Raw genomic sequence first — 10666 nt, 5'->3', positions numbered from 1 at the left:
TTTTAAAAGAATAAAAGTAAAATAGTTTAACAGCACAATATTTTTTTTTTAAATTAAACAAAATGATTTTTGTACCAATATATCAAGATTCATTTTACATATAATATTCATTTATTTAAGTTCATTCATGGAGTACCTTATAAAAATTGTATTTAAGTATTATTTTTTTTAATCTTATAAACATTTTATATTTTGGGATTCAAAATTTTGTATATTTATTTTTATTCAAGATTTATTTTAATGTTTTATTTTAGTTCTGTTAATAAAAAAAATATTAACATTAGTTTTAAATTTTAACTTTTAGGATAAATAAAAAGATGAGATTTTTTTATAAATTAGATGATTAAAAAACTATTAATTACAGAAAAATTTAAGTCTAATTTTTACTATAAAAATACATATAATTCACTTTTAAATATAATTTAAATAAATATATATTTATTTAATTTTTTAAATTTTACATTAATTATTAAAATCATGATATAATGAATGTACTCTTATAAAAAATAAAAACGACTTCATAACTATTTTTTTCTTAGAAGAAAACATGACTTAATAACTATAAAGTCTAATTTAAACTACTGTAGATAATTAAAATAAGTAATAAAAAATGGACATAAAATTAAACTTTTTTGTTAAATTTAATATTATACTTTTTTAGAGCCATCTATTTTTTTAGTTTTTATCCTCATTTTTAGGCTTTATTTTAATTTTATTAAATCAAAAAATATTAATATCATTTAATTTTAATTTTTAACTTTTATCATAAATGACAATACGTGACTTTGTATGCATTAGATAATAAAAATAAAAAAGTTAAAACTTTATTTTTAAAATAGTATTCACTTCTGAGTGTAATAATTATGAACTAATACACGGTGGTAACTAATTGCGATTGAAGAGAAGATAGAAAGAGAAAAAAATCGAGGAAGGAAGAGAGAACAAACCAACATAAGAGTGGTGGTGAGGCATATATAAATAAATAATGATAAAAAAATTAATGATAAAAAAATTAATGATAAAAAAAAGAATAACAAAAACAAAAATTAAAAATTTTAAAAGAATAATAAAACTAAAGATAATTTAAAATGTTGAATATAAAATTATAAAAAATAAATTTTTTTAGCTATTAAAATTATGCGAAAGAAAGAGTGATTTAAATATAAATTTTTATATCTGTTTCAAGTTAAATATAATTGAGAAATAAATAAATTTATAAATATTTATAAATTTTTATGTTCATTGTTACATATAGTAATAATGTAATGATTTAGTATTATATGTAAATTAATTTAAATTTAATTATTTTATATATTAAAAAATTAAATAACTTATAAATTTTTTATTTTTATTTAATTATTCTATACAAAATTTTTGAATGTTTAATATCTTAAATTTTTTCTTAAAATGATAAAATATAACTTAACAAGCACGTATGAAAAATAAGTATTTATATAATAGTTATACATTTAGATATCTAAATCAAATAAAAAATAATTCTTTTAACAATTTTTTAACAACTCAAAAATTAATACAATGGATATGTATGGATCAAAGTGATAAACAAAAATGAGAGCTGCGATAATGGTATGGTAGTAATTGATTGCCATTGGAGTTAATAGAAGAAGAAAACAAAGAATAAGAATAAAACAAGGCAACATAATTATAAGAGAAAATGATAAGATGTATAGTAAAATTAATATGATGAAATGATATAATCAAAATAAAATTTAATAATTTTAAAATAATAATAAAATTTTAAAGATAATTAAAGAAATAAATTTTTATCTATTAGAATTATGTATAAAGAAAAAAGCGTTTTGAATATAAATTTTTAAATTTATTTTAAATTAAATAGAAGTGATAAAATAAATAAACTTAATATATAAATAACTAATTTATAAATAATCTTAGTAAATTTTTATCCTAATTTTTTGTTATACATCATAACAACATATTTTTTATTTTTTAATTTAAATTTATTTATTTTATATTTTCTACATGTATTAAATAACTTCAAATATTTTATTTTTTCATAATTTATGTTTTTAATTATTGATATTAAATTTATAATTTTAAAAATAAAAATATATAAATATTTTTTTAACTCAATAAAAAAGTGGCTGAACAAGCACGGCAGTGCCAATACCTGTTGAGCCGATAGTAATATTAAAGGTTGACCAAAGGCTGAATTTTGTTATAAAAGTAACATTTTTCTAAATTTTTACTCTTAAAATTTTATTTTTTATGAAATTGTCTTTTCTTGCCTTCTATTTTTTTCACATTTTTTATTTTATGATTCAACTAAAGATAGTGAGATCATTGTTTTTTTTTTATCGTTACTAAAGTTTATATAAAATCCAAATAAGAGCATTTTAACGGAGATAAAGTTTGTACAGAGTATAGCATAATTATTTTTTATAATTGAAGACCCATAAAGGCAAAGAAAGACATAATTAATCCCAAAATATGATCCTAGACAATGCAAACTAAATAAAACAAAATAACCAAAAACTAGATAAAGTACAAACAAAAAGCAAGTGAATTGTAAAGAGGAAGAGGAGCTTCCAATAGGTAATTAGGGCTGACAGATAAAACAATACATACAAATTTTGAACAAATTCAGAAAACCAAAAATAAAAAAAGGAGAAGGATAATTAGCAAAATAAAAACTTGTCAATTAGGGAAGGAATTTTAACACTCTTACGGTTCATCTCTATAAGGACGTGTCTGGTGGCAAGCATCCACGCTCGGCGGCCTATGTTCCACACCCGACGGTCTCCCTCTTCACTCTAGCATGCCGGCGGCCTATGCCTTACGCCTGGTGTGTGTTTTTAATTTTAATATTTTAATTTTAATTTTAATGTAATTAAAAAATATTATATTACATATTTTAATTGCCAAATTAGTCATTGATAGTGATAATGATATATAAAATAGATAGAGTGGTTGAAGGAATGAGAGAAATAGAAAAAAGAAAAAAAAGGAGGGGAAAATTTTTTAATTCTAGAGAAAAAGATTTGATTTTCAATTGCAATGAGAGAATGACATGTGGCACATTTTAGTTGTAAAATTAGTAAGGAGTAGAGAAAAATTTTTTAATTTTGGAGAAAAAACTTTGATTCCAAATACAATGAAAAAATGACATTTAGCACATTTTAGTTGTAAAATTAGATATATATATAATAGATAAGTAAACTTTGTTCACAGAAAAAGACATTTCATTCCTCAACATATCTTGATTATCTTCTTCTTGTTTTTCTTTCACTTTTATATGGGTAACTAATCATGTTTAAAAAAAAAGTAACATCATTAAAATATGAATGATAATAATTAATATCCATTCTTCTATTACTACTAATACTTATTATTATTATTTGAAATTTTTCTTTATTTCTTAACTCCATTATTGGGAAGAGGATAAAATATGTTACATAATTCTTTACAAGTATTCAGGGGCAGAGCCACATATAACCAAAGGGGGGCAATGGCCCCTCCCAAACTTTAAATTTTCTTTATAAATTGTGTACAAATTTTATTTTAGCCCCCCTTAAAAATTTTATTTTATTCTTTTTTTATTACAAGATTAATTTTTGGCCCCTCCCTCAACTTCAACCTAGCTTCGCCCCTGCAAGTATTTAGGTAGCGTTTGTTTATAGAGACACGACAGAACAGGACACTGAGACAAAGACAATAGGACAGAGACATTAAAAATTATGTTTTGTGTATCGTGTTTAGATACGATGGATAGGACACTAATGTAATGTCCAGTATTATGTTTGGATACACATGGACAGGACTAAAATATTATATAAAATGACTAAAATAGCCATGTGATTTCAAAGTTTTTAATATAAACTAATTTAATAAATAATAAGAGTACGTAGGAGTACAGACAGTAGAAACTTGAAAAAAATATTTGAAGCAGTCAAAAATTTTAATAAAAAATTATATAATAATATTTATATTAAAATAAAATTTATAAATATAATTATTTTTTTAAATTTATTATTAATATGTAGGAATACATATGGTTAATATTAACAAAAAAATCTGAGTTTGATTAATAAAAAATTTCATTTAGGTTAATAAGCCAAATTAATTTTAAATACAAAATCAGTTTTAAAAAAAGAATCCATTTTTAAATGCACATAAAAATCTATTTTTATTTAGAAAATTAATTTTTTTTATCTAAAATTTTATTTTTCTTTCAAAAAATTAATTTTTTTTAAATTATATAAAATCAATTATAATTTATAAATTATTTTTTAACATTTTAAAATATCAATTTTACCTTTATAATATTTATCTTTTAAAAGTCTCCAGACTAATTATTTTTGTTATTATTTTTATTACAAATCAAATAATATAATATAAGGTTAAAATGATGTTGAAGTAAGAATGATAAGAAAAAAGAAATTATCCAGTCCAATAAAAATTTTTATAAAAAGGAGAGAATACCTGAGAAAAAAAGAGAAAGAAAAAGAACGTAGAGATAGAAAAAGAGCATGGAATAAAAAAAGTACTTTCTAAGAACAACGCAAAATAGAAAAAATAAGAAGGGGCAACAGTGGAATAATAAAAAATTGCACCATGGACAAAAAAGAAAAAAAATTCATAAAAACAGTCCGTGTCCCTCTTCCAAATCCCGTGTCCATCATTGTCCTTCGTAAAAGAGTGGACACAAAAGTATAAAAAACTGTCCCGGAGACAATATGTTCAGTGTCCATGTCTTTGCTTCCAAACGCTTTTTAAGAATGTGCTGTCCATGTCTCCGTGTCCTGTCTCCGAAAACAAACGCTACCTTACATATCTTAGTTGATATGCAATACATGAATCAAGACCTACATTATACAATGCAGTTCTCACGGTATCATCGATATCTGCTTCTACTCGCTCACTCAATGTATTAGCATCTTTCTAGGCTTCTAGCCAATAACTACCCCTTGAACTTGCAATCTCTTCTCATATACTCTACTGCCCGAAGTCATTGTGATATTTCATATTTGTGCCGCATCTTCATGTTTTAGAAATAAACGTTTACTCTTAAGAAATTATTTTTCATGAAATTGTCTTCCTCGCCTTTTATTTTTTTTTTTTCACGTTTTTTGTTTTGTTTTGTTTTTGTCTCTATATGGATATAACTGTTGGCATAATTTTTAACGTAAAAAGTGTCTCATGTTGAAGGACAAGATTGCTTGACTATTTGTTCCTTGCAAGTTGCATCCTAGCATATCTAAGGTGATATATATATGCTATAAAATTATCTTAAAAAATTAATGTTACTGATCTTTCAATTCATCACAGGCAAATACATATATTATTAGAGGTGCTGGCAAATGCAGATAGGGAAATTATCTCTTATTTCCCATTTGGAGATCTCAATGCCCTCTCTTGACACTAGCATTGTTGAAGGAACTGCAATATAACGATGTGGAACAAAATCTGTAGAAAGAAAAAGTTTCTAGACTCTGAGAAAGAAATGATATGAAACTGAATAACCTCATTCATTGATTAATGATTATACACAAGATACAAAAAGGCAATATAGGAAACTAGCCAATAAAGAAGGCGATTTAAAATACACTCAAAATAGATGTAAAATAAAAATGAACAACCTACCTATATATACAGAATGGGGAGTTACAACCAACTCTTATTCCTAAGGTCCCAATCAAAACTCAGGGTATTCCTTGGTAAAACTGAGTTTGGACTTAATGAACTTGTGATGGTTGATCATGAAACTTGAATGAATGGCAGTCCCAGTCAGAGTTTCAACAATTCCAGTAAGGAAATCTATATTGAATTTCAGGATCTATATCAAAAGAAACCTGTATAGAACAAAAATTGACAGGTTTTACTATAATAAGCATAATAACCATACAATGCTGACAGGTTAGAAATTAGAACGTTGTTTTATGAAAGACGAAAACATTAACCAACCAATAGAGCTAGAATTGTGTTTATATGCATATATTTAAATCATTTTTTTTCCCACCACAGGTTGGGAACTGAAATTTTGCCTGTTATAACTTCTTGACTAGAGATGAGAAATTCTATTGCAATTACCCATCGAAAATGGATGAAGTGTGTGTTGCGCCAAGCACTGACAAGATGTTTAAGAAAAAAAAGGCATCCTTGCACTGGTTTTCATTGAATGCTTGCATTACCATATCTATGAATTTCTTGCAACATTAAACTCTACATTTCAGACAGAGACAAGGGAAAAAGTATGAAGCATTATGGAAAAATTCCAATAAATAAATAACATCAACTCAAGGAAATAATTATACTTCTGTTACGTTACCTTTGATTATCTGCTTCATTTATAGGAGAAGCAACTTCTGTAATTGAAATAGTTGGTGATTCTAGACAGATTCATTGGTATAACAAACTGATCCATATGTTCTTATAAACCTGAACAAATGCTAAAACTTACTTCAGTGTACTCCAAGTCCCACCTTGCCTCAAATCCTCATTAGTATTTCTAAATCGTTGACGGATCCTATTATAAATGGAAACCAATGAGTATATTAGTGATTGTAGCTATAGAAGCATAATGGGATAGTAACATTAAGGCTTTTTATTTTTTTCATAACCCTCTCCCCACCAAAAAAAAAGATTGCAAGAATGTTGGGTAGATCAATTTGGATTGAAGCTGACAAAAGTCAGATCAGCAATACATAATAGAATTCGACGAGGACAAATTAGGGAGAAATGCAAGATGGGTGAAAAACATAGAACTTTATCAAACTGAATTTAAAATTGGAAGTCCTTCTAAATCTATAAATTGTTTCGTAAGTGCCCAAAATGACAGAAATAAAAAATAAATAAAGAATTGATATTTGACGACATAAGTAAAGAAAGTCGTTTCCTTCCTAATTACTTACCTGTAAAAAAGTCAATAGTTTAGATTGAATTCGTGGATCGTTCATCTCTTCCAGTTTGCGCCTCAAAGGAGATTCTTCCCCAATGCGGAGTTTTGCTACAGAGGCAGGAAGGTTTTCTTGTGTGAAATTCTCCAGCTTTGGACAGTATTTAATTGTTAATTCTTGGAGGGAGGTGAGATGGTGAAGGCCCTTGCAGTCTAGCGTCTCCAGATTTGAAAAGTACCACAATTGTAGAGACTCGAGGGAAGTAGGAAGGCAACCCTCTCTTGGGAATGACTTAACTTCCTTCCAAAAAGTAAGGATAAGATGGGTAAGGCCTTGACTCCGCAGACCATTGGATGTTATCCACCTCGCTAGTTTCTGGCAATTATGGATCCGAAGAGTTGTCAAGCTCCGCGGGAGGCACTCCTCTCCAAAAGAATCCATTTCTGGGCAATATCCTATATACAGCGTCTCTAGGCGGGGCGCAACAAACCTTAGCTCCGGCATGGATACTAAATGGGGGCAATATGTGATTGAGAGTGCCTCGAGATTTGGAAGAGCCAGTAATGGAAACAACGTCAATGAATCACACTTGTACACAAATATCTCCCTTAGCCACGTGTGTTGCAGTGGCTCTGAGAATGTTAATTTTGAACAATTACAGATTTGGAGATATTGTAATGTAGCGGGCAAATAATCTCCTGAAATTGATATGGCTGACCAACAATCCTTGATTATCAAAGCTTGGAGATACAACGATTGGATGCGGGGCAGGCACTTCAATGCGGAATTGGTTTGCCGAGTTTCTGAAATTAATACCTCACACCGTGCCGAATTCATATAGAACGCAGTGCCCATTACAAGTAATTGGTGAAGCTGGGGAGCTCTCTGAAGTGAAAGCGCAAGCTCTTCGCATTTCCAAATGGTAAGTTGCTCCAGAGCCGGAAGGTGAGCTGGCAGATCTCCACTTAACACCGGACAATCATGTATTGAAAGCCTTTTGAGTTTAGGAAATCCATCAAACTCATCAGGAATATGCCACTCTCGCCAACCATGCATTCTATGAAATGCCAGACTTTGAAGGGATCTGAAGGGCGTCCCCTCATGAGATGATTCACCGTTCTTGTAAAACTCACCACCAATCCTCTCCAACCCATCAAGTCCAAATAACTCCAGATGCTGCAGAGACGGTAACTGTCCCAGCGAAGGAAGCTGACGACAATTCATACAACCATTCATTCTCAATTTGGTCATATTGGAGTAACAAGATAGACCTAAGCCTAACCAGTTTGGGAATGTTTCACTCCTATAACCCACAATTGATAACTCTTTCAAGTTTCGGTGAGGTTGTAACTTGTTAAGTATCTCTCTCTCATTTTGAAAATCAACAATATCAATATCACAATGTGAAAGCCATTTCAATTCTAAAATGTTGATGTGCTTCTTGTTACTCATCTTTGCCTCTGAAGCTTCACAACTGTTGTTGACATTCTCAATGTTGGAAATGCAAAGTGAGCCATGGAGATTGTCAAGTGTTCCCAATTCTCTTATCCCATTCTCTTTGTCCCTCCCGACAATATAGCGCCACAATGAATTCAAATGTTTTAAATTGCTCATTCCCTTTGGCATCTCTATCAACGAAAAAGTTTCTTCAATATTAAGATGGCGCAAGTTCACAAGATCTTGCATGCGGCTAGGAAGCATCTCTAGCTTATTACAATAACTCAACTTCAAAGTTTGGAGATTGTATAATTTACACAATGACTCAGGCAATCTGACAATAGGTGTGTAAGAGAGATCCAAATAATATAAATGGATCAGATTTTCTATTGAATCAGGCAATGACTCAATAAAAAAATATTTAAATGATAAAACTCTTAAACACCTCAATTGTAAAAGTGAGAACAAAAGTTCATTTTCAATATGAATTGATGCAAAATGAACATTAACATTTATAAATGTTCTCATATGCATTGCTCTATTATAGGCCTCTCCAAAACTTAAGATTTGATCCCTAGGATTTGTAGTATATGACAAATGACGAATTCTGTTGCAAATCTTTTGTAGGCTCCCAAATTCTTGGACTCTAAAATAGAATTTCTCAGTAAAAGATGTTGCTAGATCATGCATGAGGTCATGCATTACAAATAAGCTAACATCTCCACTAGAAGGTTGAAAAAATGACCTTGCAACTAATTCATCAAAATATTCACAACCAATATTTTCTAGGGTGTTGTTTTCTATTGGACGCACAAAATCTTCAGCCATCCATAGCAAGATTAATTCTTTTTTGTTGAATTGATAATCCTCAGGGTATAATGAGCAATAAACAAAACACCTCTTTAAATGTGAAGGAAGGTAATGATAGCTAACTCTTAATGCTGGAATAATCTTACTCTCATCTTCCGAAAGTTCCCAAATTTTACTATCTAGTATATGCTCCCAATACCCTTTAATATGCTTATTGCGCAATAGACCTCCAAGTGTCTTCACTGCCAAAGGTAATCCCTTACATTTTTCAACAATTTTTCTACCAATTTTTTCTAGAATTGGATATTGTGTAGAATTAGTAGAGATTGATGAATGTTTTAGAAACATTAACCAACAATCATTGGGAGACAATGTGTTTAATCTGTAATGTCGATTCATAGTTGATACTACAGAATCAGTATTTTTATTACGAGTGGTTAAAAGAATTTTACTTCCTTTATTTCCACTCAGAAAAGGTTTTAGAAAACTGTCCCACAAATTTTGTTGATTATCCCAAACATCATCTAAGACAACCAAAAATGTCTTCTCTGTTAACTTTTTCTTCAATTGAGTTTGAAGTGAATTCAAGTTAACCAAGTTACAAGGAGTAGAAGTTATATCCTCTATTATAGCCTTTGAAACACTAATAGGATCAAATCTTGAGGCAACACACACCCATGCTTTAGGAGCAAACTTCCCCTTAACTCTGGCATCATTATAAACCCACTGAGCCAAAGTAGTTTTTCCAATTCCACCAATGCCTTCTATAGACATCACAGACAATTTATCATCGCAAGTGTCATCTAACAAGAATCCAAGTATGGCCTCCTTGTCATCATCCCTTCCATATATATCAAAACTTTCAAGCAGTGACGATTGAATTCTCCATGACATGTCCTCTGGATCTTCGGCAAGCTCCTGTTTTAGATCAAGATCATCTTTCTCCTTAACGATAGACTCTAGTTTATCAACTAAGTCTTGCATGCTAGTTGCTACCCCCATTTCACCATCATCACTATCTTCTAAGATTGAATCAACATAGTGAGACCAGGAAGAAGAGTTACCTGGATCCCTTTGAGTGACAGCAGCAGCTTTAGTGGAGATTTCTTCCAGCAGGTCATCAGCCAAATAGACAGCATCTTGGAGATCAACTACCCACTTCCTGACTTCTTGGTCTCTGATCTGCTTCTGCTCAGCATCATCAAGCACAAGGCGAGTTGCACGGAGACTTGCCCTCAGACTTCGAAACAACTTCTGGTCAGCTAACTTTCTTGCTATTGGAGTTGAGTTGGCATCGAGTGCAGACAGCTTGTCCAAAACAGCATCAACAAAAGATGAAAGATAAGCTCTACCCTGAAGTTTTGCAACCATGATTATTTGAGCCTCAAGTTCAGGAGATGATGAGATCACAAGAAAGAAAGATTGGAAGGTGATGAGAAAAGCTATTGTAGCAAGCACAAGGGATTTCAAGGGTTTGCAGTTTGCAGTGCACCAACAACGTTCTTTACCATAACATTGACCCACATATATTTGTGCACTGCTAA

General features: G+C 29.8%; 1 protein-coding gene across 4 annotated transcripts; it reads right to left on the bottom strand.

The window, feature by feature from the left end:
• Nucleotides 1-5168: 5168 nt before the first annotated feature.
• On the bottom strand, nucleotides 5169-10666 carry LOC130961930 (putative disease resistance protein At3g14460). 4 transcript variants are annotated; one of them, XM_057887974.1, is made up of 6 exons: nucleotides 10187-10666; nucleotides 6891-8503; nucleotides 6308-6505; nucleotides 6070-6201; nucleotides 5623-5831; nucleotides 5169-5445 (listed from the first exon to the last, which is right to left on the bottom strand). In XM_057887974.1, the coding sequence occupies exons 1-3, from the start codon at nucleotides 10491-10493 to the stop codon at nucleotides 6488-6490; spliced, it is 1938 nt and encodes a 645-aa protein (XP_057743957.1). In that variant the 5' UTR covers nucleotides 10494-10666; the 3' UTR covers nucleotides 5169-5445; nucleotides 5623-5831; nucleotides 6070-6201; nucleotides 6308-6487. The 4 variants fall into 4 exon arrangements, with proteins under 4 accessions (XP_057743957.1, XP_057743958.1, XP_057743956.1 ...); XM_057887975.1 differs by lacking the exon at nucleotides 5169-5445 and having other exon boundaries at nucleotides 5484-5831; nucleotides 6308-6344; nucleotides 6440-6505; XM_057887973.1 differs by lacking the exon at nucleotides 5169-5445 and having other exon boundaries at nucleotides 5484-5831.

Source organism: Arachis stenosperma, chromosome 2 (assembly GCF_014773155.1).
Source record: "Arachis stenosperma cultivar V10309 chromosome 2, arast.V10309.gnm1.PFL2, whole genome shotgun sequence".
NCBI classification, from domain to species: Eukaryota; Viridiplantae; Streptophyta; class Magnoliopsida; order Fabales; family Fabaceae; genus Arachis; species Arachis stenosperma.
This window is presented reverse-complemented; position numbering and strand designations above follow the sequence as displayed.